The 27976-nt window shown below is 51.8% G+C and overlaps 2 protein-coding genes across 4 annotated transcripts in view; both read right to left on the bottom strand.

Moving 5' to 3' along the window:
• Window positions 1–7767, bottom strand: part of BCDIN3D (BCDIN3 domain containing RNA methyltransferase) — a 147314-nt gene extending 139547 nt beyond the window's left edge. Inside the window, exons 1-2 of one of the 3 annotated variants that reach the window (XR_011722992.1) lie at window positions 7475–7767; window positions 4516–5170 (exon numbers count right to left, since the gene is read on the bottom strand). Coding sequence is in view for 1 of the 3 variants with exons in the window: in XM_071729353.1 (XP_071585454.1) it covers window positions 4571–5170; window positions 7475–7651 (777 nt within the window). In the remaining 2 variants the exon portion in view is untranslated. Of the gene's footprint in view, window positions 1–3164; window positions 5171–7474 lie in introns of those variants that run through there. The other 2 variants (XR_011722991.1, XM_071729353.1) reach the window with 2 other exon arrangements.
• Window positions 7768–9796: 2029 nt separating this feature from the next.
• Window positions 9797–27767, bottom strand: FAIM2 (Fas apoptotic inhibitory molecule 2). Its single transcript, XM_071729429.1, has 12 exons — window positions 27487–27767; window positions 25798–25978; window positions 22828–22931; window positions 22618–22682; window positions 21837–21890; window positions 18911–18961; window positions 18394–18433; window positions 17890–17927; window positions 16275–16362; window positions 15686–15781; window positions 14208–14261; window positions 9797–12491 (listed from the first exon to the last, which is right to left on the bottom strand). The coding sequence occupies exons 1-12, from the start codon at window positions 27499–27501 to the stop codon at window positions 12342–12344; spliced, it is 936 nt and encodes a 311-aa protein (XP_071585530.1). The 5' UTR covers window positions 27502–27767; the 3' UTR covers window positions 9797–12341.
• Between the last annotated feature and the right edge of the window lie 209 nt (window positions 27768–27976).

Raw genomic sequence — 27976 nt, 5'->3', positions numbered from 1 at the left:
AAAGTGCTGTGCAAACACACAGCCAATATTCCACATCAGAAATCCCCACAGCTGGGGGTGGTTATCAAAAAAACTGAGGCAAGGGCTGAAGGAGCCCAAGGAACAATCACAAAGCACAGAGCATGGGGACTGGGATGAGGCAGCAGTTTGACAGCCCCATGGCAGTGCCCTGGAGGGGTTTGGGCTCTGTTTGGAAATGCTCAGCAATGTGTGCTCTGTGCAGGTCCTGAACTCAGACAGCTCCTGGGAGCAACCAGAGTGTTGGAGCTTGAGGTGTAGGAAAGAGCAAGTGAAGATTTCTTAACTCACCCTCCACATGCACCCAAATAATCACAGAATCCTAGAATGGGCTGGGTTGGAAGGGACCTCAGAGCTCATCAAGTCCAACCCTTGATCCACTCCCCCCGTGGTTCCCAGCCCATGGCACTGAGTGCCACATCCAGGCTCTTTTGAAATATCTCCAGGGATGGAGAATCCACCCCTTCCCTGGGCAGCCCATTCCAATGCCTGAGCACCCTCTCTGCAAAGAATCCTTTCCTAATATCCAACCTAAACCTCCCCTGGCAGAGCTGAAGCTCTGCCAGGGGAGGTTTAGGTTGGATATTAGGAAAAAATTCTTTAGTCTGTGCCCTCTTATCCTACTGATATCTGCCTGACCCCCCCCCTGGCTCCAACCTCCTTCCAGGGAGTTGTAGAGAGTGATGAGGTCTCCCCTGAGCCTCCTCTTCTCCAGCCTCAACACCCCCAGCTCCCTCAGCCTCTCCTCATAGGATCTAATGTGGCTTGCAGTGCAAGCCAGGTGGCTACAAGCCCTGCACCCCAGCCCAGCCTGGTGCTGGGTGCTCAGCACTGGGGACACCACTCTCTGGACTCACAACCAAGTTGCCCAGGTCCCCTGAGCTCTCCCAGGGTGACCACCTCCAGGACTCAGACAAGCCAGGGGCATCTCCATCCCTCCTGATCTATGAGGAACCCCAAGCAACCAGCTGTGCAACAGGGAGAAGAAGTCTCGGGTTTAGCCCTCATCTTTAATCTCCTTCTGTCCTGCCTTCAGGACACCTGGGAACACATTTTAGCCAGGTTACAAAATGCAGAGAGATTATTTTATAAAAAAAAAAAATATAACTTCTCCAGAGCCTTACTGCATGAGATCCACAGGCACTGTTCTGCTGCTGCCATGGAGCTGGGTTCCCACCTCCCTCATCTCCCCACAGCCTCCTGGATAGCACAAGCTGAAAAAGAAAGAGAAGTTTTGGGGGTTTTTTCCTGTCTTCAAAGGCTCCATTGGGAGCTCCTTAGCACCTGAAGACCTGCAGAGATTTTTGTTGATGTTACTTGGAGCTGTATTTGGGGCAGTATCAAAAGGACAAGGAACAAAACACACTGCTGTGCCCAAGCCAAACAGAGCTGGGGTTGGAGCTCTGCCACTTCTGAGACAGTGGGACATATTGATATGAGCAATTTAATAGCACAGACTTGAGAAACAGATAAGAAGCCATCGTGGTGTTACAGCCCCACTGGGCTGGTTTGCAGGTCTGTACATGGCCAGTAACAGACTGGAAAAAAGAAGGAAAAAACCAGCCCACAGTCTTTCAACATGCAGCAGCCCAAAAAGATCCCCCAGACAGATACTGATCTGTCACTCACTGCCTGAGGAACACAAAACAGGGGCTCCTGGAAGGGGGAGGGCATTCCAGCCAGGGGCAGGGAATGTCAGCCTGGCTGTAACTCCCCAGCTTGTCTCCTTTCCACCATAAAACTTTTCACAGGTGTGTAAATCCCCAAAGGAAAATGAAAGGCAAGAAACCCTGCTCAGCCTTTAAAACCTGAGCGTGGAACAGATAAACCCCAGCCTCTTTTATAAATATTTCCAAGTATAAAATTGCAATAATATTGACACAACCCTACAGGAATATCCCAAGGGGCAGAGCTGGAGGTTGCATGATGCTCCAGTGCCATCAGCTGCACAGGAGAGGCAAGAGCAGCTCAGCAGGAGGGAAGGGGAAGCTGAGACAAGGGGGAAGCCAAGACCCCCCCAGATCACACTGCACGTCAGGGGAGCTGCTTCATTAACAAACAGAAATGTTATTTTATTAAGAAGCTGCAAGAGAGCTCAGGCACTTGGGGAAAAAAAATAAAATATCCATGGCAAATTGCTTCATCCTTTCACTCCCACAAAGAGTAAAACCAGCCCAGACTGAAGCCTTCTTTAAGGAAATTAAGAACCCCCAGCACCAAGGAAAAAAACCTTTGGCTGCAGCTGAGAAGGAGCTCTCAGGACTCCTGCTGGGAGTCCCCACCATTTTCTGCCTGGCAGAAACTTGAATTTCTGAAGATCCTGGAGGGATTTCTGTGACCTTCCTCAGTCCCCTCAAACCCACCAGGAACTTTTCTGCCAAGTTCATCCCAGCATCCCAGCAGCTTTCCCTCCAGGAGGCTGAGCCCAGCCAGCACACTCACACTTCACTCTTCCAGCTGAGCTCACTGCAGAGGAAACCCAAAGCTTTCAGTTTTTTCTCTCCCCCCTCTGCTACCACCGGATGAACAAACAAACAGCAAACCCAGTCAGGACACGAAGCCAAACACCATCCAGGTTTCTCTCTGGGAAGCAGAGCAAGAGCACCTCCTGGAGGAGATGTCCTGGAGGAGATTCCTGCTCTGCCCTCCTCTGGAATGGAGCTCTCAGGACACAGCTCAGGGCCAGACCTGAGCTCCCTGCCCAGGAAGGGAGCAGTGGAAGGGAGAAATGGAGAAGTCACCAGTTCCTCACTTACCCATTTTTGCCTGTCAGTCATTTTTGCTTGAGGTTTTTAATCTGTTTAGACAACAGAGGAGAAGTGTGGCCCTTACTGACTACCAGAGCTACCAAACCATGATGCTATGCATGAACCAAAGCTAATGGGGCAATTAAAACAAGAAAAAAAAAAGGAGTTAGAATAAGATATTTTGCTCAAGTTTTCTTTCTGCCGTAGATTTTACTGAAACAAACAAACAAAAAAACCACAACCCAGGGAAAGTTCTGATGTTCTCACCAGAGCCAAACATTCCTTCAAGCTTACCTACATCTCCTCTGGGCTTGTAAATACCACAAAATTATCAACTCAGCTACCTGGGACTGCTTAGGTGCTGAAAACAGTGAACAAAAAGATTTAAAAACCCAATGCAGTATTTATGATAAAATTAAGTTATTTTTATTTCAAGGACATTATTACAAAAAGCACTCACTCTGATAGACACATAAATAAACACACATCTCTCTCCACAGAGAGCTGACACCACCTCCAAACCTCCAAAACACACTCCAGACAAGCTCCCTCTGCAGAGGTACCTGGGTCACAGCCTGACCAAAGGATATAAAACAGTTTGGGTTGGAGGGGACCTCTAAAGGTCCAAACCCTCCATCCTGACCTCAAGAGTTCCCAGGGATGGGACATCTCCCACCTCCCTGGGCATCCTGTTGATCAGACACCCCCTGCAGTGATCCCACTCCCTTGTTCATAGCTGATAAACCACATTTTGTGTTTCCCAAGAGCCTTTTGTTCAGACATGACAAGCACAGAACAAACAGGGCATTGCATGGCTCCACAGAAAGGTCCCTTTTCCTTGAGAAACTCCAGGGTCAAAAAAACCCCAAAACAAACCAGAACACATTCTCTGTTCTTCCAGGGGCTGTTCTTGGTACACACAGACAGCACAGATGTAGGAATTTTGATTTCAAGAGCCCTTTCTAGGCACAGGGAGAATTCATAAGGCTGGTTAAAACTGCCACCACATTTTGTAGGTGGCTGTCCCAGTGACCACGAGCCAGCAATGAGCCCCTGTGGCCAAGGCCAATGGCACCTGGGGGACATCAGAAGGTCAGCAGGTCAGGAGAGGTTCTCCTCCCCCTCTGTTCTGCCCTGGTGAGGCCACATCTGGAATATTGTGTCCAGTTCTGGGCCCCTCAGTTCCAGAAGGACAGGGAGCTGATGGAGGGAGTCCAGCACAGAGCCACAGAGATGCTGAAGGGAGTGGAACATCTCCTGGTGAGGAAAGGCTGAGGGAGCTGAGGGGCTCTGCAGCTTGGAGAAGAGGAGAAGACCTCATTAATGTGAGGGTGACCTCATGAATGTGTTATGGATTTGTAAAGGGCAAGTGTCAGGAGGCTGGAGCCAGGCCAAGGACAGGGGGCAATGGGTGGAAGCTGGAGCACAGGAGGTTCCATGTAAATACAAGAAAAAGCTTTTTCACTGTGATGGTGACAGAACACTGGCACAGGCAGCCCAGTGAGGTTGTGGATTCTCCTCTGGAGAGATTCAAACCTCACCTGGACAAGTTCCTGTGTGTCCTACCCTTGGTGATCCTGCCTTGGCAGGGGGGCTGGAGTCAATGAGCTCTCCAGGTCCCTTCCAACCTCTGACATTCTGTGATTCTGTGAAAGAAAAAAAAAGAAAAAAAATCCAAAACCACATAGAAGTTACTTGCCTCAGACTCTCTAGAGGCCTGATCCCAGCAGGGATTTAGGAATTTCTAGACCAAGGAGCAAGCACCTCCTTGCCTATAAACTCAGGGATCCGAGGCCTTTCCTCAGTCACTGCTCCTCTCCTGAGCACTCCCTGCCCTCGCCGTTTGATTTAAAAAGCAAGAGCCTCCTGTCCCAGCTGGTGCTCCCAAAGCAGCACACCAGCTCCATGGCACAATCCTCTGTCAGGATCTGGGTTATCCTCTGCACCATGTCCCCACTGATCCCCAGGGAGCGGAAGTGATCGAAGTCGCTGCGGCCCAACCTGCGCAGGCGCCGCGCGGCCGCTCTGTAGCACTTCCAGGGCTGAGGTTCCAGCAGGAGGTACCTGCAGAGGGAGGAGAGGAAGGACAGGAACTCCCTCAGCCCTCTGTCCCCATGGTTCAGGTGGATCCACATGGTCACGGACATGCAGAACCCGATGTCGAAGGAGGAGCGGCCGAAGCGGCGCAGGTGGGAGCCGAGGAAAAGCTCCCGGGCCCTGCGGTCCATGATGTCCAAGTGGGCAAAGGATATGGAGCCAGGGAAGGGGCTGCACTGCTGAGCCCTCTGGATCAGCACGGGGTCAATGTCACAGCACAGGAGGTTCAGATCCTTCCCGGGTTGGTCCGGGTTGCCCTGGCTCTCCTGAAGCCCCAGCAGGTGTTTGTACAGGGCCACGCTGAGCTCCTGCAGGAAGAAAAACAAAAAAGGGACTCAGGGGGCTGCAGGAAGAAAAACAAAAAAGGGGCTCAGGGGGCTGCAGGAAGAAAAACAAAAAAGGGGCTCAGGGGGCTGCAGGAAGAAAAACAAAAAAGGGGCTTGGGGGGGCTGCAGGGCTCCAGTAGCTCAGCACCAACCCCCCCAGGGTCCCACCCGCAGCAGCAAGGCCCAAGCACCAGCTCAGAGCTTGCTCCTGATGAAGTTCAGAAGAATTTGCTCACCAGAACCTTCCTTTCTGGAGCAAAAAGCAGCACAAGATCCTTGGCTTGGAGAATCCCAGAATGGTTTGGGTTGGAAAAGAGCTCCAAGCTCACCCAGTCCAACCTGTGACCAGCACCATCATTTAACTACTAAACCCTCCTAACTGCATGGCCCTACCTAACTACACCCTACCTAAACTACACATCCCTAAGGTCCCCAAAAACCTTCTCAGTGCCTCCAGGGATGGGGACTCCACCACTGTCCTGGGCCATCCCAATGCCTGACAACCCTCTGAGTGACAAAATGTTTCCTAACATCAGCCTAACCCTCCCCTGGAGCTTCCATCCATTCCCCCTGCTCCTATCCCATCCCTCAGGAGCAGAGGCTGCTTCCCTCCTGGCTCCAACCTCCCTTGAGGGGGCTGAAGAGAGCTCTAAGGTCTCCTCTCATCCTCCTCTTCTCCAGAACCAGAGACTGGAACTGAGCCAGGCTCACCCCAGACTTGGGCTTTGCTCCAGAAAATGGGATGGCATTTTTTTTTTGTGGTAGGAATTTCAGTGGATATCTCCATCCATCCTGAGGGTGAAGGCTTTCCAGACTTCCTGAGGTGAGCCTCAGAGTTCCCTGGTGACACTTGAAGCATTTAGAGCGACACAATTCTGCTGCTGCTGCTAAATGAAGCCGTTCCCTGACCCGACGGGAGCATCACAGGAGAGCTTGGCTCCCAATTCCCTTCCCGAGTGCGCCACGAAGTGGCAAAAGGATTCATCTTCCTTTAGAAACCCAAAAAAACCCCGGAAAGCCCTGGAGCAGCAGCGGGCAAACACTGGCATCTAGTGGGGAAAGTGTGAAGGTTTTTCACCAGACCTGTTCCACCACTTGCCCTGAAATAGGAGCTCAGGTTGTTCCCTGCTCAATGCCCCAGGCGGCTTTTCAGAGCGGGAATTTTGGGGAGGAGAAGCCACAGGAGCAGCAGAATGCCTGAGTGAGTAATGACGGCTCAGTTAATGCAGTGTTAGAGTTTCCATCTGGGAAAAAATAATAATAAATGATTAACTCGAAATGAAGCAGGGGTGCTTCTGTGGCAAAGCTGCAGGCTGAGGAAAAGCCACGGAAAAAATAAAAATAAAAGCAGAACTCGGGAAAGAAAGAGAAGGAACTTCCAAAATTCTATGGGATTCCACAGCCCTGTCACAAACTCTCCCAGAGCAGTGCCCAGGATTTTGGTGCCATCTGATACTCCAGAACACACAACAAATGCTGGTTTCCAGCTTCAGGCTTCTCCAGCCCCCCCCTGCTCTCAGGGCACCCCGGGACACTGCAGGCTCAGGCTCCAGAGGCAAAGAGGGCAGAGCCACCAACCCACACCCACCCAGGCTCTGAAACCACCCCCAGCACCACAGCCCCTGCCCAGCCCTCCCCTTGCTCCCCCAGGAGAGCTGCAGAGGGAGCTTCACCCCCAGCTCTGCTCTCCTGATTCCCACTCCCACGCTGCTTTTCCCACTTTTTGTCTCCTCCTTTCCTGGCTCTTCCATCCCTCCCCAGGCCAGTGCCCCCCCCCACAGCCCCCACTGCTCCCCAGGACTCCAGCCCACAGCCCCCACCCACTCTGTCCCATTTCTCCCCAATATCCCCTGGGAGTGTTTCCCCCAACCTTCCCAGTTTGCCCCACTGTCCTCTTTCCCAATCCTCCCAGTTTGCCCCACTGTCGCCCTCCTCCCAGGCCCTATTAAACTTTCCCAGTCTTCCCAGTTTGCCCCACTGTCTTCTTTCCCAGTCTTCCCAGTTTGCCCCACTGTCGCCCTCCTCCCAGGCCCTAATCCCCTTTCCCAGTCTTCCCAGTTTGCCCCACTGTCCTCTTTCCCAGTCCTCCCAGTTTGCCCCACTGTTTTCTTTCCCAGTCTTCCCAGTTTGCCCCACTGTTTTCTTTCCCAGTCTTCCCAGTTTTTCCCACTGTCCTCTTTCCCAGTCCTCCCAGTTGGCCCCACTGCCGCCCTCCTCCCAGGCCCTCATCCCCTCTCCCACTCTTCCCAGTTTGCCCCATCCCCCTGGCCCAGTGCTCCCTCTTACCCCCGAGTTGCAGCCCACATCGAGCCCCAGCAGCGGGCGGGCGGCCGCGGGGAACAAAGTCCGCAGGAGCCCTGGAGGCAGGAGCCTGACTCGTCCCTCGGGCGGGTGGAAGCGGGAATAATTTGGGAAATTCCCGTAGGGAGCAGCTCCAGACCCCTCACTCATGGGCGCCGCCATTTTACCCTTCGCCTCGGTGCGCCGGGCGGGGACCGGGCGGGAGCAGAAGCGTTCCGGGGCAGAAAGGTTCCGCTGTCAACGGCCCCCGCTCTCCTACCTCGGCTTTTCGGGGTGAAAAGAAGAATTCTTAGAGATTTTGTGTAAAAAAAACCCCAAAATCCGGCTGGGCTCTGTCACAGAGCCGAAGAGGGGCGGCTCCAAGCACCCGTGTGGCTCCTTCACCCCCCTCGCCATTGCCCTGTGCCTCGGCGTTGCCATGGCGACGCTGCGGCCTGGTGTGGGGCCCAGGCCTTGATGGCGACATTGGGGTCCCCCCTGGGTGCCAGAGGAGCCACCCCAGAGGAACCACTCAGCCCCAAAGATTGCTGTCAACCCCAGACAGTGGTAAAATTCTCCCATTCACTCAAACCCCCCTGAATTTGGGTGACCCAGCCCTGGCCGCTGCTTCCCCTGCTGATAAAAGCTTCACAAACTTCTGCCAGAATGTTCTTGAAACGAATATATTTATAAATATAAATTTCAGATAAATGTTACTTCATTCTCATTTAAGCAGATGATTATCCAGGCCCCATGGGTAGGCAGCTGTCAGGTTTGACAGCAGTAGAAAATGGGAGCTTGGAGCTAAATGGGGAAGGTTTTGGGGTCAAGCTGACACAAAGAAACTCCATTTCATATTAGAATGTTGGTGGGGTTTTTTTGTTCTTATTGCAGTGTGGAGACCAGAGGGCGCCAGGAGCTCAGAAATGTGCAGGTGAACACCACCCATGGCCCTTCTGGGCTTGGGTTTGTGCCTTTCAAGAAGCAAACAAGGATTTGCAGGGGGAAAGAAGGCAGAAAGAAGTGCAAAAGCAGGTAAAAATCTCCCCCTTCTCCACGCAGTGGCAATCAGGGTGGGTTTTTTGGGTTTTGTTTGTTTGTTTGTTTGTTTTTGAGGTCTCCTTGGACTCTCTGGCTGTATTTAGCACCCTCAAATTCCTGTCCTCTTCTCTTTAGGCAGGGAAACATCCCAATCCTCTTTCCAGTGTCCTTCACACCCTAAGGAACATCCCCATATCCTCCCTTTTCCCACATCCTTGCATCCCACCTCGGAGTGGTCCTGCTCTGATTAACCAAAGGAATTCTTGCCCCATTGCTCAACAGCCAAATGCTGAAATTTGACTGAATTATCAGCCTTTTATCCTGTATGCTGTAATTACAGGAACAGTTAATGATGCCTCATAGAAATTCTCATTATTTTTTTGCATGGAAATGCCCCACTTCAATTATTTTCCCACAAATGCTGCCCCCCAGCAGAGTGTTTACCTAGCAAAATACAAGGGAAAATATTTTCTTGCTGCAGAAGATGTAGCTGAGGGCAGAGAAGCCCAGGCTGGCTCAGGGAACAATCTCACACTCACCTTTTGGGCACAGCTCCTTCCAAAGAGCAGAGACCTGGGGCAACAAGATGCTGCAGTTGAGATTTCTCTTTTCTGAGAGTTCTGGACTAATCAGCCCTTCCAAGATGATGCAGAGACAGATGAATTTTCACCTCCCAGGGGAAGCAATTATTTAAGTCAGGTGAGTTACTCTCTGGAAGCATTTCTTTGTCCCATTTACTGGTACATCAGGTTTGCTCTCCAGAGCTACAGAAAAATCCCTCTGAGCAGGTGCCTTGCTTACAGCAATTCTTTACCCCTCCTTAGATGGTTTTTTATCCTGTGGCCACCTAAACCAAACCTAAGAAATAAAAGAATCTTCACTCAAGGACCCCCTTGACCCTCAGTTCTCAAATCCTTCTTCTGCCTGGTGCCTGTGCTGGAGCCACGAGCATTTTATTCCTTTGTGTAGGATGTGTTCTTTACTCATAACCAGCAGGTTTATGGTCTCCATTAAAAATCTGGGCCATAGAATCAGCTTGATCTTTAAGATCATAAACTCCAACCACAGACCCACCACTAAACCACATCCCTGTCTTTCAAAACCCCCCAGGGATGGTGACTCAGCCCCTTCCCTGGAAAACCTATTCAAATGTTTGATGACCCTTTCAGTAAATATTTTTTTCCCTAAATCAAGCCACAGCATTGTTGATTTTCTGTTTGAAGTGGATGAATCCTCACCCGTGCAACCTCCAGCTGCACTTCAGGAAGGACACCTCCCAACAGCAAGAACAGTTTTGCAACAATTTATTAGCAATGTTCAGAGAAAATACAAAATCCTATTTACAGTGGGATCGTCAGAATGGCTGAACAAAAGGAGCAGAGGATCCAGAGGATGCAGAGCTCAGAGAAAGGACATCCACAGAGAGGAAGAGAAGCAGCCCTGCTCCTCCCCAGGAGGAACATTCCTATAGCTCCATCCCACAGCATTTTTGTTTCTCAGCCTCCTTCCACCTCCCTAGGTCTGTACCTACCCCTGCTTCAGTCCCAGTGGTTCTGGTAGGTCTGGCTTGGATGGGCTGCAAGCCATGGGGTGAAAGCAGAAGAAAGACAAAGACACATGGAAATGGCCTGGAGATGGAGCAGGTGCCATGCAAGCTTTTTCCAGGCAGGAGCAGGAAGCCAGGAGGCAGCAGCAAAGCTCAGGCAGCAGCAAAGTTATTCCACACCAGAAGGAAAAACAGCAAGAGGTCCAGAGAGGGCTGCAGATCCCTGTTCTCCTCCCTAAGTCTCAGGGGATTCAGGGCCAGGTTAGAGGAGTCCTGATGTAAAAAAAAAAAAGGCTGCAGAGCTCTGGTCTGGATTGTTCTTCAGTGCAGGAGTTTTAGGGCTATTTCAGAGTCAGAACCCATGACATAACTCCATCCTCCCTCCTCAAAAGCTGGTAACCAGAAATACCTGTAAGCCCTTTTGCTGGGAGCAAAAAAAAAAAAAAAAAATAGGAGGCACAGCCAACCTGCTAAGATATCTCAGAAGTGCCTGAATGAGTCTGAGCCATAAAATTTCCTTTTTAAACTCCTATTTCATACATTTTTAGAGTGCCCCCCATGCTGTCCCCTCTCCTGGTTCTGCCTGCTCAGTAATTCAGGGCCCTTGTTTCTTCTCTTCAAGCTATTGCAGAAATCACTGGGTCATTAACTTATTCCTGTCATCACCTAATTGTCTCCTTTTGCCCTAAAATGATTTTGGCTCCTTTTTTTTTTTGTTTTATTTTGCTTTGGGTTTTTTTTTTTGGGGGGGGGGGGGGAAGGTAAGGTAGAAAGCATCACTTTTGCTCCTGTGTGATCATGGAGAAGGTGAGTGCAGCCCAAGAGGGGCTGAAGCTTTTCCACTGTAAATTTCCTCTGCCCAGATTGGGGCAGGGAAGGGTAAAAACCAGGGCAGCAGCAGAGGAGGAATGTTTTGTCCAGAGCATTTTGGCAGAGAATCCCTGAACACACAGGGGCTGCTGGAGGCAGCTCTGTGACGCATTTGCCCTGGCATTCCCAGGGAGATGGGAGATAGAGGTTCCTATCAGCAGGAAGGATCACTTTTTAAATAAGAGCAAAAGGCCTCTTATCTCCACTTGGAGCTTTACAGTTAGAAATCAGCCAGCTAATCCCTCAACAGGAGAATGTGAGCAAGGGGAAGATGGAAAGTTACCTGAGCACTCAGAGAGGCATCGGGTGCCCTCCCTGACATCCACTTTTGGAAGAGCAAAACTGGGAAATGGCCCTGGCAAGAGGGAGAGGGGACATTGGTGTTTGCTAGAAAGCAGTGCCCATTTTGAGCAACAAACTCTCACCCTAGGTAGTAACTACTTAAAACCATTAATCTCAAGCAACCCAGACAATTTTGTGAAGGTATCAGGTCCTCAGGATGAGTCACAGGATCTCAACACCCATTTCCCACCACAGGAGGTGCCTGGCTTTGCACGGGCTCTGAAATTCAGCCTCTTTCATCTCTTCTCTGCCAAAATTTGGGATGGGGGATGCCAGCACTCTCAGGTGAAGAGCCACACGTCAGAGAACAGACATCCATGTCCTGTAGGTAAACCTACAGCCTCCTGCTGTCCTGCTCTGGGAAGGAAAGTAAGTACAGATGAAAAGGAGACAGAATAATTCCTCCTGCAGGGACATTAGGGATGTCCTCAAACAGGCTGCACGTCCTGAACAACAGGTTCCCTCCTGCCTGAAGGACTGACTGCTGGGACATCCCATTGCTGGGAATCTGTGGGCTACCCTTGGAAAAGCAGGAACCATCAGGAATGTTTCTCTGCAGAGATCACATGGCTCCAAATGAATGCAGGAGAGAACCAGGGGGATGCCAGGATTTCCCTGGCCCTTTCTCTTTGCTCAGCTGTTTTTTTTCTGCCAGGATCCTAGCAAAATTCCCTCCCCTCCCTCCCTTTAGTGTTATTTTTCCTCAGCAGAGCTATCCTTAGCACTTCAGCATCCCATGGTGTGCAGGACTCAGGCAGCTCTGGCAGCCTCTGGGGAAAAGATGATCCTGGCCTCATGCCTGACCTGCTGTGACTGCAGGAGGAGTGGAGGGAGCAGAAGACACAGAACACTTAAGCCCTGCTTTGCTTTCTGGGTCACAAACAGCATATGTACAAGTGCAGAAGGAACCCAGGGGCTTTGCTCAGCTGATGGGATGGAGCCTGCAAGGGAGCCAGAAACGGCGGGTTTGGTTTTGTTTGTTTAACCCTCTTTTCCTCTTCTTTTAATAATTTTTTTTTTTTTTTTTTTTTTTTTAACACTTGCCAGCAAGGAGAAGATACTGCCTTGCTGCACTCACTCCTGGCTGGAGCCAAAGAACTGGAGGAAAAAGGAGAAGATGTAGATGATGTCCAGGTAGATATTGAGGGCTCCAAAGATGTATTCCTCGGGGCTCAGCGAGTACCGGCGGTTCCCCATCAGCATCTGGGTATCAAGTGCCAGGAACTGGGAGGGAAGAGGAGGAAACCCAGTGAGAGTCACATGGGGATTTGGCACAGGGAGACAAGTACTCTAGTGACAGGAGCTCTCCTGATTGCTTCACTCTACCCAGAACAAAAATGCGGCCACATTTTATGGGCTGTAACTGCAATTTAAAAGCCCAGACCAACGCGCCGAAGAAGCTGCAACTTTCTCCTTCCTCATTTCACTTTTGATCATCAAACCCAGAGCGAAACCATGACTCCAAACCTGCTTCCATCATGCTTCATCCCTCCCAACCCTGTCCCGTGATCACCTTGAGAGCAGTTCTCCCTGTTCCTCCTCAACTCGGAAACCCCAGCCATGCAGCAGGGTGACCCAGACCCAACCTGACACTGCAGCAGCACCACCAGAACAATAAAGAGCAGGAAACCCAAATTCCCTCGCAGCACCAAGGTCTGCAGAGTTCCCAGCACAGGCAGCCAGACCCAGAGGGGACCAAATGCCTTTCTGAGGTACAAACACTGCTGGGTGCACTGAAGCCATCCCAGGGGGAACCCACTGCCCAGCCTGCCTGCAGGGACACAGCACTCACAGGAACAAAGGCAGAAAGGCAGAAAGGCAAAAAGATCTGTGCCTTAATGCATGACTTCCAGCCCAATCTTTTTTCCCACCTCACCTTTATTCCCTCTGTTCACACAGCCTGCAACAGACACCTTGGCAGGGAGCTCTTGGCAGCACTCTGCCCTCCCCAGCCATAAATAACAACAGATAAATAACTCCTCAGACCCAGCCAGGCTGAGCTGGCAAGCCTGGCACAACAGACTCCAGCAGCTGAGGTTCTGCCTGAGGTTTATGGGGTAATTATAAGATGTTTAGCCTACTTATATTTTACAGAACAATCCTCAATCGTGAATCACAGAAGAAATATCCGAGCTTGCTTGAAATGACTTTTATAGCCAATAAATGAAATTGCTCAACTGTTCTTATACACAACAAGCCCAATGGGCACCGCCTTGAACCCCGAGGCAGCCCTCCTCCTGACCCCCCAAGCCTGGGCCAGTCCTTGACACCTTCCACACACGGATGGAGAGCACAGCACTGCTGGGACTTGCTCTGGAAAGAGACTCCCAGGAGGGACCAGCAGGGACCAGTGGAAGGAAAGAATTGAGCCCTTTCAACTTTCCTTGGGGGAGCTCCCGGGTTTTCCTGCCTGCAATGAACATTCCCAATGCCCCTTAACCCCAAACTGTGGCCTCTCAGTCTCTCTGTGCCTCTGTTCCCCTTACAGTGAGACTCAAACCCAATCCTTGGCTCACTCCCACTCCACCAGCCCCAACTTGACTTTGCTGACTTTCTGCAGCCTCCTTTCCCCCCCAGGCTCCCTTTCAGCCCTGCAGTCCAGCTCCCACCACTCCGTTGAAGCTTAATCTCTGCTTTTTCCACTGCTTTTGCCCCATCCCTATGACTCCTTCTGCTGCTCACCCCTGGTGTTGCACACCCAGCAGGGCTTTGCCAATCACACCGTGCTGCACACCAACGCTCACGTACACCAACACCTTCCTGGGACAAGCCTGAGGTCACTGCAATAATTGCTATTCAGGAGGTATTTGAGGCTGTGGAGCTCTCTGCAATCTTGCAACTGGCTCTTCTCCCTTCCCTAAACAGCCTCCGAGGCCGAAAGCATTTAATCCTTGCTTATTTACTTATTTTCCCCAGCACTACCTTCCCAGGTTCACTCACCATAGTGAAGATGATGGCACCAAGCAGTGCGTAGATTGCGTGGAGCCAGGGGACCTAAAGCAAACAAATCCATCAGTCAGTGGCTGGGAGAAAGAATGAGGACGTGACACAGAAGAGGGTTTAGCTCTCACATGGAGGATACAAGTGAGGGTTAAGTGCTCTAGCAGCCCAGGCTGGACTTGCACTGCTTCCAGCTCCAATGCAGTTTCTGTTCCTTGAGCTTTTCATGGCAAAGGATGGGTCAGTGTGCCTCAGTTTCCCCTCTCACTGTGGTCTTTGTGGCCACTTGGCTCATAAGCTCCTAGATCAGGTACTTGTGTTCCCAAATTGCCTGCTTCATCACAGCTCTGTGGAAATACCTTCGTGCTCTCCTGATGGAAAAGCACCTTGCAGCAGCCCTAGGTGTTTAGTTATCCAGACAAGGTTGATCCCACTGCAAGAAACACCAAATGCTTTGAAGGGCCAGACCCAGCTTTAATTAACAAGCATCACTAAAAGCATTCACCTGCTGGAGTCACAGAAGAAAACTCACTGGGATGAGGACCAAAGCTCAGCCCCTGCTTGCCCTGGCCCAGTAGCCCCCAGTGGGAGTGGAGGAGTTGCCTGTGTCCCAGGAGAAGGTGCCCACAGCCCACATGGATTGCTGAATCAAGCCAGAGATCCCAGGCTGCCTCCCCAGATCGACAAGCTCATTACAACCTGCCTCCAGCTATGCTTATCTTGACAAGCTGCACGATAAAGAGCAATTGTCTCCACACTTTAATGGCAGTGATTTGGCACTGCAGCCTGGTTCACCCTCACGTTTGCACAAGGGAAAGATGGAGTGCAAGCCAAGACAACAACAACAACAATAAAAAAAAAAAATTAGCTCCTGCTCTTGAAAACATCGGTCTGTGTTCTTGTCCATCATCACTGCAGGGCCAGTCCCAGAAGGAGGGAGTCTCCTGAAGATCTGGCCCTTAAAGTATGACTTGGGTGCCCAGAAAAGCCTGGTGAGATGTGAAAGGTTTGGAGGTCACTTCAAGGCTGTTGTGATCAAATCTGGGTGCCTGTCTCCAGCACAAAGCATCGGGGGTGATAAATGGTGGCTGCACAGCCCCACACACCTTCCCTCACTACCCTGGTTTTACCAGAGGGGAAACTGAGGCACAGGCAGGTGATATGGGGTCACTGCACAGCTCCAGGAACAGGAGAACTGTTCTCCAGCCTGACACCTGATTGTACAACAAGCAGCAGCCACCTGGCCTGGCCCTTTCTTTCTGTTGGTGTTTCTGTAGGTTTTTGGAGAGCAGGTTGGGACATCCCTCCCAGGATGGATGGGATGGGATGGGATGGGATGGGATGGGATGGGATGGGATGGGATGGGATGGGACATCCCTCCCAGGTCCTGGAGCTTTCCTGCTTCAGGCTCATCAGCTCCCAGCCTTGTGCCAGGACTGGTGGCACTGGGGGAGGAGGAAGGGGGGGTTGTTACTCACATATTGGTAGGGCAGAATCACTGCCAGGATGATTCCACCAAAGAAGAGCACCATGAGCATCACAAAGAGGACGCCCTGGTAGGAGGTGAAGTCAAACTGTGGAGGTAAAGAACATTCCATTACCATGGAGGGGGTGGAACAGGAGGCAGAGAGGGGAACCAAACCCCTCCATGTCCCCAGAAAGGGACTCTCCAGTATCAAACCCATCTTGCTGTCACACTGTGATTGCTTCCTCAGCTCCTCTAGCCCAGAACCAAACCTTCCATCCCCCCTTCCACTGCCAGGGGCAAGAACTTGGTACCCATCCCACACCTGAAACCCCAAAGCTGACCATTCATGTTTGTGCCAGTCCACCCCACAGCCTAATCCTTGAAAAAACCCAGCTCCATGAGCATTTTCCAGCCCCATCTGTACCCCTGACAGATCCCTCACCCCAACACGTGTCCTTATCCTTCTGGAACCTTTATTTTCCATGCCAGCATCCCTCAGGTTGCCCCAGGTCCCTCACACCTCACCCCAGCACTGCCTGTCCCTGTGTCCTACCCCTGGGAAATGCCTCTCCCAGAGGGCCTGATAAACACAAACTCACCTTGGACTGGAAGCTGAAGATGGTGACAGACAGACACACCAGGGCTGTGATCCCCAGACACAGAAGGACTGATTTGGTGTTGTAATAACTGCAAAAATGACAGCAAAACCCCTTCAGTGTTACCCACAGGGATGGGTGGAAGGAGGGATTAAGGCAGAAGCTCAGCACAGGGGAAGGGTGAGTCCTGGGGGCACTAAGGGCATGGAAATGATCAATGTCCCCCCTGAATGTAAAAAAGGAAGGATAGAACATACTAAAAAAAAAAAAAAAAAAGACTAGATGGCTTTTCCTCCTGCTTTAAATAGAAGAGGTTAAACAAGGAATGTGTCTGTGCCTCCTGGGAACTCAGGAGCAGGTGAGATGGGGAGGTACTGTAGAAATCTCTGTGCATGGACAGATGGAGAAGGGGGAGGATGCAAACTGGGAGGTAACAAAAATAGAATGACAAATATCACTGCAGCACAATGAGAAATCAGAAAGCTGCAGCCACTCTTACACTCCCAACATCCTCATAAGAGGGATGTGGGGGTTGGAAAACTGCAGGGAAGGAGGGATGTGAAGAGGCACAGAGGCTGCAGGCTTGGGTCATGGTTTTGTTGTGTGTCTGACTGCTGAATTTTGGTGACAGCACCAGGCTCAGCCCTAAGAAAAGCCAGTTCCTCCTCTCCCTTTCACTTTGATTTGAGGGTGATATCACTGGTATTTTCCCCGAGCTGCTGAAGCCATTACTTTCTTTGTCCCCAGCACTCATCCATCAACACCCACTGGCTCATCATCACCAGGGGCCCACGTGAACCAGGCTGATCTGGTGAGCAGATTGTAACAGTAAAAACACAAGCAACAGGCAGCAAGCTGTAGACTACAAAACCCCTGAAACTGCTGGAAAAAAACCACCTTTTGTCACTCCAGCCCCATCTGCTGCTTAGTGGAAAGGTGAGATCGCAGTGTGTGGCTCATCCATGCCTTGCCCCTGGCCTCTGGTGCTCTTCTTTAGAGTCACAGAATCATAAAATGCCAAAGTGGAAGGGACATCAAGGATCATCTGGGACCTCGAGGATCACCTGGTCCAACCCTTCTAATATGACAGTTTATTACAACACCCCATAGAGCTGAGACTTAAAAATTTGCAAACTGGGGGAACTGACCACTTCCCCTTGGAGACCATTCCAATGTCTGAGTGTCCTCAGAGTGAAAAATCTTCCTCTTGTACTCAAATGGAAACCCTCCAGGAGCAACTTGTGCCAATTTGTCCTCATCTTCTCCAAGTGACCCCTTATAACCAGGGAGTTTCCATCTTTATAGCCCCCCCTTTAAGCACTGGAACATTGTAATGAGGTCTCCCCTAAGCCTTCTCTTCTCAGGGCTGAACAAACCCAATTTTTTCTCAGCCTCTCCTCATCTGGCAGCTGCTCCAGTGCTCTGAGCATCCTCTTTTAGGGTCTAGCACAGCCAAGAACTCCCCTGTGCTGCCTCAACTCTGAGAGAAGGGGATGCCCCCATGGAACAACTCCAAAGGGGTCGGGGTGGTCCATGTATCTCAGAAGTAGGGAACTTTTCCCTGGGAAAAGACAGGACAAAGGGCAGAAAACCTCTGGAGACCACATGTCCAGCCTACCTGGAGAGCATCCCAGTGAGATAAGCCATGGAGAGTGTCTGGGAGAGAAAGAGAACCACATTATTCCTGCACTCATGTCCCAGGGAGAGACACGCAACAGACCCAACATCTCAATCACAGTGATAGGGGCAGGGAAGCCTCTTAAACCAGCGCAGGGAGAAGGAATTTTTGCATAGTTTCCAATCCTCCAGTGATTAATATCCACAGGAGAGGTTAAAATGAGGGCAGCCCATCACCTGAGAGCAGTCCCAGCTTCTCCAGCCCTCTCCCCCTCTTGCCCAGCACCATCAGCAGCCTCTCCCACAGGCTTTTTGGTTTGGGTTGTTGGTTGGTTTTTTCTTTTTAACAGAAGCTCCCTGCTTATCACCTCCTAACTCAACTACAGGGGGACTGGAGGAGGAAATTCCAGCTTTCTGCAGGAATCCAGACCAGGTCTCTCTCTCCTGTTTGAACCCAGGGCTTGCTGCAGAGGCCGGGCAGCCTCTATCCAGATGTGCTACTTACAAAGATGCTCAGCAGGATCAGATTCCATGGGAAATACCTCCTGGAAATGAACAAACAGGGGCTGGTCAGCCCTGTGATGTGAAGGGCAGAGGGAGTCAGCAGCACAGCACAACACCTTGCATAAGAAATGCCACATAATTAGTGGCCTGGGCAGCAAATGGGTGGTGCAAGGGGACACTCATCCTCTTGGCAGGGAGAGAACATTTGGGGTGCTGCAAACATCCCCATGGGGTTCCACCAAAGCAGAGAGCAGTGCCCTGCTCCTCTGAGAACTGCAGGGTTCAGTGTCAGCATTTGGAGCCAGGAGCTTCCTTCCCAGGGAGGAATTGGAATTTGGGTTTGATTGGTGTGCTGCAGCAACCCACAACTGCATCAGGCCTGGGAATACAGCATCCCTGTGTCCCCGTGACCCCATCCCATCTCTGCAACACTGTTTGAAACAAGAGGCAAATATTGATCCTTCATTTCAGGGGGCTGTTTGTTTCAAATCCAAAAAAAAAAAAAAAAAAAAAGTTACCTGGGTCCAGAGCAGCAAGCAAGAATCATGTAGGTCACAAAGAAAACAGCACTGCAAAGAAAAGGAAAAAAAAAACAGTTTAGGGAGGAAAACCCAAATGCTGGGGGTTGATGCAGAAGAGGAGCCTCCAGCTGGGGAGCTGAAAATGCAAACACTGTGCCAGGAGATGAGGCTGGGCAGGAGGCAAAGGAGATGCTGCTGCTCCCTGAAGCTTTTCCCTGCCCTCAGCTGCCTCCTCTGCTTCTGCCAGGGGGGGAAAGACCCCCAGGGACCTGAGGGATGGGGGACATTGAGGTGCAGGGTGGACACAGCCCTAACCCTAACCCAAAGGTGCTGGGGGTGCCTCAGCAGGGCAGGAATTGCTCAGAGCTGGCCAGGATTTGCCTTTCCCTTCCAGGATCCTGCTGGGATTTCAGTAGCACTCAGACCAAGATTCCCAGGGCTGGAAAAAGGGATTTGCCTGAGGGCAGAGGGAAAATCTGTGTGGGAGAAGGGACCTGGACCCACGTTACTGCAGTGGAAGGGTTCTATGAAGGCAGCAAAGCTCCTGAGATGCTGTTGCACAAACCAGGTCACAGGGGGGTTGTTTATCTCACATAACTTGACCCTTCAGCAAAGCAAAAAAAAAAAAAAAAAATTAAAAAAAAAATCCCCCAGCTGAGGGATGGTCTCTGCTCCATCCCTCACGAAGCCTGGGTGTTTTTCCACAGGGCTGTGGGCTGGGTTATGGCACAGAAGGAACCTGCTCTCCTGCTTTCACCCAGTGCCTGGGGGGAAGCAGCTTCCAAGCATGCTGATGGCTGCTGATAGCCACTCACCTTGGGGCTGATAAATGAACAGGAGGGCAAAACCCCCAGGGCCATGAGAAATGCACCAGAGATAAAGCTGAGCACTGCTCTCCCGTGGAGAAACCAGGAAAGCCAGAGTGGACAAGAGAAAAACGGGGTCAAGCTTCACCAGGGGAGGTTTAGGTTGGATATTTGGGAAAAAAAAAAAAAAAAATCAGGTTGGGTATTTTGGATATTTTTCTAAAAAAAAAAATAAAATTAAATTTCTTCACAAAAAGAATGAAGGGGCTGCCAGGAAGGTGGTGGAGGCACCATCCCTGGAGGTGTTCAAAGATGGGGAGCTGAGGTGCTGCAGGGGATGGTTTGGGGTTGGACTCAAGGATCTTCGAGGCCTTTTCCATCCTTGATGATTCTGTGACATGGCTGAAAAGATGGAAAGGATCCTATAGGAGAGGCACTGGAGCTTCCCATCTGCTTTGCACCCCTTATTGCACCCCTCCTCTTGCTTCATTCCCTCTGAGCCATCCCAGGATAACACCCCAGGGCACCCACTTCTGTTTTAGAGATAAAAGAGAGAGCTGAGGTCTGTGTGGGGAAGAGATCCAGACCCAGACCAGGACAAGCAACTGGAGGCACTGGGATGAAGGGAGGGGTTGGCTTGCTGGATGATGCAGGGACAGACAAAACTTGAGCCCCTCAGCTGGCCCAAGACAGGGTTGTTCCTGCTAAAAGATCACAGAATCATGAAATGGTTTGGAGCAGACCTTAAAAATCATCAAGATCCAACCCCTCTGTATGGACAGGGACACTTCCCACCAGTCCAGGCTGCACAAAGCTTCATCCAACCTGGCCTTAAACAATTCCAGAGATGGGGAACCAACAGCATCCCTGGGCAACCTATTCCAATGTCCTCCTACCCTCACAGTGAAGAATTTTTTTCCTAATATCTAACCTAAATGCACCCTCTTTCAGTTTAAAACCATAAATATAGATATAGAAAAAAAAAATCAGGTTGGGTATTGTGGATATTTTTCTAAAATAAAATGAAAAAATTTCTTCACAGAGAGAGTGGTTAAACATTGGAAGGGGCTGCCCAGGAAGGTGGTGGAGACACCATCCCTGGTGTCTCCCTGGGAAATAGGTGCTAATTGTTCAGTGAACTACAGGACATGGGCCCAAAGGGCAAAACATAGACCTGAGCAGAGCTTGCTCTTGCCTCCTAACAAGGAAACGCAGCTTCTGGCCAAGGAGCAGCACGTTGTGTTCCTTTCAGGTTGAAGAGGCACGCTGGTGCCAGTTCCCCTTTATTATTGCTATTTTGGGTCTTTTTTTTTCCAAGTTATATAAGCTGGTGTCTCATCTCTGGGCCTGGACACATTTCATGGCTTGGGTGTGAACTAATTAAAATCAAGTTCAGAGAGCCTTGTTCACTGACATCTCACACTCTGCTTCATTAGCAGCAAACACACCAGGGGCATCCAGGAAGCTGCAAATCTACCAAGGCTTGGGCAAGGCTCCCATCACCCACCTCCCTCTCTGCAATAATCACCCAGAGACTGTTCCAGCTCAAGAGGCCCAGATTTTGAGGTTTTTTTTTCTTGTTGCACTGTAAAACAGGGATGTGCTGGGATGCCTCAGCTCCCTCCCAGCTGATCCTTCAGCCCAGCAACAAATGGAATCCCAAATTCTGGGCCCCAAGAGCAGCTCTGCAATGAAGGTGCAGGCACAAGAAATCCCACAGATACCCCAGTCCCCCCCAGTACCCTTCTCCATTCAGGTGTAAAACGCAAACCCAGGCAAACTCTTTGCTTCCCATGGGACAACCCCAAAGTCAAAGCTCTGGGGTGCCCTTTCAGGTCTCATATTTGGGTTCCTGCACTGGAAACTCCTCAGTTTCCCCTGGCTTGCTCTGCAAGGAATACTCAGAAGTTTGATGGTTGTAGACATCCAGCATCTCACCTAGGGGAGAACTTTTTATCGTCTCCCCTCGGTTATCCACGGATTCTCCAGCTCCCCCTGCACACACATTATTGCAGTTTCTCACATGCAAGATACAAAAGTGTTTGGGAAGTGTTTCACAGCCACTTCCAGAGCTGTTTGGAGCACACAAGGCCATAGGAGGAGACAGAGATACTCACTAGGAAGCCCAGTACCAGGCAGCGTGTGTCTGGACGTAGCCCTTGACGGGCTCACTGCAAGAGAGAGAAGAGAGATGCTCAGCAGAAAGCAGCAAAAAAAGCTGAACACTTCACAGGTCCCTCCTAAATTAAACCTGGGAACATGCACTGGGTGATGTAGCAAGGGGTATGTGAAAAAAAAACAAAACAAAAACCCAAAAAAAGAGGGTGGAATCTACTTAGGAGACTGACCAACTGGAAAGCAATCCAGTCTGTCCCCAGCAACACAACTGGGCTTGTTGGGGAACAGCCCCTGCCTGCTGAGATGTGATTAAGGAGCTGAAATCTTCAGGCTGACAGTGATTCATTATTTATTCTGGAGGCAACTTGAGCTCTACGTGCCCAAAAGGCTCAGTCATCCGAGCCATAGGGATGGGTACTGCTCCTGGGGGGGATCTGCTCCTGTAACCCAGTCCCTGAGGCCATGGGGGGCTGGGATCTGATGGCCCTGAGAGATCCCAAAGGGAAAATTCAGGGGTAAATACTCAAAGACAAACAGCCCAGACCTCTTGGCTGGGGATGGCACCCATAAAGAGTGATCCAGGGGACATGCAGGAGGGGCAGGAGATGTGCTGCAGGACCTTTCAGAGTATCCTGAGTTCTGGTTTGCTACTGGAGAACACGGGGGGGGGGGGGGGGGGGGAGGGGAAAAAAACCTCAGGCATCTACATAAGAGACAAGACCCCCAGGTAACAGCTACACAGAGGACACAACAAGCATTGCTGCTACACAAGAGACCTACCAGAAGGTGAAGAAAGCCACAATAACCACAGTGACCAAGAGCTGGACCATCAGGATGGAATAAACCTGCAACGAGAGGCAGCCCATGGGCAACCCACAGACTCCCCATTCCCCAGCCAGCCCGGGGCAGGCAGTGAGCCCATTGCAGCCAGGTCCCCCCCAGGGCTCAGAGCTGCTGGGCAGGATGAGCCTGGAGAAGTTTGGCCCTTACCTTCCTGATGAAAACCCTGCGCACGTTCCTGTCATCCCAGCTGAAGGTCGTGAGCATCTCTGTGTCCCCTGGGTACCCACTGCTGCCATAGCTGGGGCTGCTGCCTGAAGCAGAAGGCAGACAGATCAGCTCCCATCACCCACCTCCCTCCCTGCAACAATCACCCAGAGACTGTTCCAGCTCAAGAGGCCCAGATTTTGAGGTTTTTTTTTTCTTGTTGCACTGTAAAACAGGGATGTGCTGGGATGCCCTCTGCTCCCTGCCCACTCCTGCATCTTTCCAGGGCCATCTCCAAGAGAGATGAGGAAACCACTTCTGCCAAGGCCAGGAGGGTTCAGTCCTCTCCCTGGTGACACTGGACCCTTCATGGCAATTGGAGCCCTGGTATCATCTCCCTGCTCACCTTTCACTGAGCACTGAAGCAGCCCCAGAGGAGCTGTGACTCAACAGCCCAGCACCAGGAGCTTTACTGCAGGGGGGTTCCCTTGCTGCTCTGGGATTGCCTGAGCTTCTTCTGTGCCTGCATTTTGTTCTGTGGCAACGCTGTGAGGGGAGCTCATCCCAGCCAGATTTGCCATCAGGTCCATCCCTGAATCTGATCTCCAGTCAGGGAGTTGGGGACCAGTTTAGCAGCAAACCTAAAGGAGGAGGAACCTCCACCCCAACCCTGGTGCTGCTGAGAGCCCCTGCCCCTAAATCTTTGCTTTGCAGAGGGCTCTGAAATTCAAGCTCTTGTTGGAGGAGTTTCCCTGCAGGTGGGCAAGGAGGGAACCTGCACCAATAAAGCATCACTTTGCTCTTCAGTCTCAGGGGAGATTGAGGGAAACCTCAAAAAAATCTCTGCCTAGTGGGGAGGTGACTGGGCTGGAGGCAGCAGGGAGGATGCTGCAGGTCAGGGAGCTGCAAGGAGAAACCCAAAGCTGCAGCTTCTCCTTGCTAAGATCAGCCATAAAAATTAGAGATAAGTATCAGCCTTCTCCATCTTCCTGAACCTCATGCTTAAAAAAAAAAACCAAACACCAAAACCTCAGTTGTCCTTGAGCATCATTCCCCTGGGACATTTGCTTCTCTTGCAAAAAGCCCTCTCCATGTTCCTGCCCATCTCCCCACCTCCATTTCCTACAGAATAATCAAGGCTCAGGTGATTACAGCAGCTCAGTCATGGCCCTGACTGCCTGACAGATGCCTGCCTTCCTCCTCAGAGCTTTTTAGCTCAGTGATGCTCAGATCCTTTTGACAGAGGGAGGAAAACCCTCTCAAACTCAGGCTGCAGGGACCAGGAAAGCCACACTCAAGGCTCTGGTCCTGGATTGTCTCTGTTTTGCTGCTCAAAGCCTCCTCTGAGCATCCTAAAGATGCTGGAAATCAATCCCTTGTGCTCTTCTCGTGCCTAATAAATCTCTTGTGCCTTTTTTTCTATGCCCCAGTGGAGCTGCTCCTCCTGCAGTGTCTTCCCTGTGTCTCTTCCAGCTCTTTCATCACTCAACCCTCGCTGAGAATGGCTCAGCCCCAGAACCCTGGGAGACTTCAGTGCCTCCTTCCTCAAAGCAATCAAGGCATCTAAAAACAAATTAAACACCTAAATGCCCTGGGGGAATGAAGGGGATTTCCTGATCCCTGCTTAGTGTCCCCAGCACCACCCACCCAGGGTGGCAGCAGGATGTGTATCCCAAGCTCCTTACTGGGGAAAGCAACCCAAACCTTGTGCCCCTTCTCTGCAGCTCTTTTCAGGCTCATGTAAGTGTTAGACACAGCCCCATGGCACATCCACCCCCCCATCCCTCCTCAGGAGCCACAGCTTGCAGCATGGCTGAGGGCAGGAGAAGGGGAGGGGGATGTGGGATTAGAGCAAAGCACCACGGGGATCACAGCTGCAGAGAGGAAATCCTTCCAGACACGTCAGGAAGGGGACAAAGGATGACACATCACCCAAAAAAGTCCTCTGGGATCCCCAAATCACCAGCATCCTGACCCATTTGGGCTTTACCCATCCTAATTTATCATGAGAGTGAAGACCCAGATGGCTGTTACAGCAAGCTGGGAGGTTGTTTATCCCCTCTGTTCGACCCCTGAAGGCAAACAAGAAGAACAAAAATCTGTAAAATCATTGGAGTGTGCAGGCACACACATCTTTCCCCTTCCCTAAACATCTCCATCCCTGCAGCTGTCCCCATCCCCCTGGGCAGAGCAGGAAGGCAGCAAAAGCCCAAGAGAGGAAGGGGATGGAGTGGGGAGAGAGGGCTCGGGAGTCATTAATCCAGAACCTCCAGTGCTCTCTGAAGTCCAGATGTGCTGACAATGGCCCAGTTGCCTGCCCAGCAGACTTACTTGCCACCCCCTGTGTCCTGCACCCATCCCAGCTCACTGCCACAAGCCCTTCCCTCCACCAGGCAGAGAAAAACCTTGTCCACTGGCCATGGGCCAGCAGAAGCAGCACCCAGGGAATCTCTTCTGGTTTTTACAGAGGAGTCAGCCACTGGCCCAGTGCTGGAACAATTCAGCCTCCAAATCCAGCTGTGTTTTAGCCCCTGCACAGCAGCTCGTGGCAGCCAGACAGCACTGCTGCTGCTCCACGGGTTTTGCCAGCTCAGCAGCTTCTTTGAAAGCTGTGGCTGAGCAGGAGCTGGAGCTGGAGCTGCTGCTGGCAGAGCTGGGAGCATTGGACCAGGACAGTCCCCAGCCCTGGGAGATGGCATTGCCCAGTGCAGCAAGCTGGGAGAGGGGGGGTTTCCCATCTCAGCACTGGGAAAGAGCAGGGATGGAGTTCAGTCCCAGCTTGGGAAGGCAGCGTGGTCCAGAGGATGGGGAAATGACTTTTACATCTAAACACAACCCCACATGGCTCCTACTACTGCTCCAGGGTGAGCTCTGGACCAAACTGGTTCTCTGTGGACCAAACTGGGCTCCACATCCTTGGTTCCTTCCTCTCTTCTCCACAAGCACCCGGGGGGAAATCTCTGCAGGACTTACTGGGGTCGATGTAAGCCCAGCTGGGGTGGAGAGGGGCTGATGGGGGAGGAGGGAAAGCTCCAGACTTCATCCCTTCTCCTGCTGTTGCCTCCTCATAGGTCGGAGGAGCTGGGGGGGCTGTGGCATTGTCCTTCTTCTCCCCTTGCCCCTCGGAGCTGGGGGGTTTGTTGTTCACAGAGAGCTGCACAGAAAGGGAGGGAGCAGGGGGAATAAAGAGATTAGACTGTGAAAACAGCACAGAAACTGCAGGGGAAGCCAGTGGGGCACAGACAGAAATCTGGGGCTCTCTCCAGTGGGTCCCAGACACCAAAGGAAGGACACCCAGCAACTCCTGTGGGCTGGAAATCCACCCAGCCCTGCACTCCCAGGAGGGAGCATCCTCTGTAGTCACTGAGGGGAGGGACAGGAAAACACCAGACATGTCCAAGGGGATGAAAAGTTACAGGCAACCAGGTCTGAGGAGAGACACAGCCTTGCCCAGGGTCCCCTGTGATGCCTCAGGCTCACACTGGAAAGCACTGGAAAGCATCCCAGTAATTATCTGTTTTTCAGTTTCTGAAATTCCCCTAAAAGAAAAAAAAATTTTTTTTTTGGTTAAAGGGGAGAACCCCCTGAACTTCATTTGAGGAGTTTCTGCCAGCCCCCAGGAAGTGCTCTGGCTCTGCAACATTTTCTTCTAGCTGGTTCTTGCTCAGCCTTGCTGCTTCCCATAATTTGAAGGTGCAGCCAAGGGTCCTGGGATCCTGTGTCTTCAGGCTATGAAACCCCATCACTGAGCCAGCCTGAGGCCATCGGAGAGCTTGCTTCTCCTTGGCAACATTATCCACTTGACCTTCTAGATCTTTGTCTAGTGTGGCCCTGGGGGCCTCCAGCTCAGCCTCAGGGACAACACCATCCCCAGAGATCACAGGGATGGGGGGCAGGAACCCCAGAAAGTCCAAAGTGAAGCAGACAGACAAACCAGCAGCACTGCAACACACAGCACAGTCCTAAATTTAGGACAGAAGGGCCTAAATTAAAATGGATCAGATCCTTGAAAATAAAGCCAGGGTGCCAGGCTGGGGTGTGCACCATGAGCAGCCCCAGCTGCATCAGAATAACTCTGCCAGCTCACAGGGATTCTCCTCTCTCACACAGCCCTCTGGGGGGAGGGTGCCCAATGTCATGCAAGACCCCCAGAGGTCCCTGAGGAGATACAGGAGGGATGCTGCTGCTTGCATCCAGGCAGCCTCCAGCATCGTTGCCATGGCAACGGTGCACTGTGCTGGCAGAGGATGCGTGACCCCCAATCCCTGGTTTCTGAGCATTGGAGAACCCCCAAAATCCGGGGGTCCCTGCCTGGGAAGGAGGGGTGCAGGGCAAGTGCTGATTGCTGGGGACAGGGAGGGGACAGCACCAGCACTGAGCTCCCTGATGAGGGGAGGAAAAGGCCACAGGTCCTGCACCAGGGTCGAGCTGCACATCCAGCACCAGGAAAAACATCCCCGTCCTGACAGAGCCCCCCACCCAGCCCCTTCCTCTGCCCAAACCACCCCCAGCGCACCGGTACCCACCCACCCCACCCTCCCCCCCTCCACAGCAATCGTTTTATTCCTTAAATCCCTTCCCTTCAACCCATTGTCCCCCTCTAAACACGCGACAATTATGCAAGCTGCGTGACCGACCCCCCCAGCCCTGCCTCCCTCCTACCTTCCCCTGGGTCATGGCTCCTCTCTAAGGATGCTCCCGGACCCTGCGGGCAGCAGCAGGAGGGAAAGAGCCCTGGCTGGCAGCAGCCTCCTCGCAGGGTCCCTTCTGCCCCTCTCCGGGGGTTGAGGGGGGGATTTGGGGGCTTCTTGCAGCCGCTGGAGCCTCCGCAGCCTCCGCTGATGCCTTCACCTTCTAGCAACATCCAGGGAGCGACAGGCGCTGGAGGGAAGCGAGGACCGTACCATTCCCAGCCGGCAGGACAGGGGGAAGCCGGGAAAGAGGGAAAAGGGAGGCGAGAGGCAGCGCTGGAACCCGGGAGGATGCGGGGATGGAGCCGCGGGGGAGGCAGCTCCAGGGTCCCCACGGCAACGGGGGCAGCGGCTGCTCCGGAGCTGCTGAGCTGGGGGGATGAAGGATGCTTGGCTGCAGCATCACTTGGTGCTCCAGGTCAGGGCTGATCACAGCCTCAGGGCTGACCACAACCAGGGGA

The sequence above is a fragment of the Heliangelus exortis genome, chromosome 31, assembly GCF_036169615.1.
Source record: "Heliangelus exortis chromosome 31, bHelExo1.hap1, whole genome shotgun sequence".
NCBI lineage: Eukaryota > Metazoa > Chordata > Aves > Apodiformes > Trochilidae > Heliangelus > Heliangelus exortis.
This window is presented reverse-complemented; position numbering and strand designations above follow the sequence as displayed.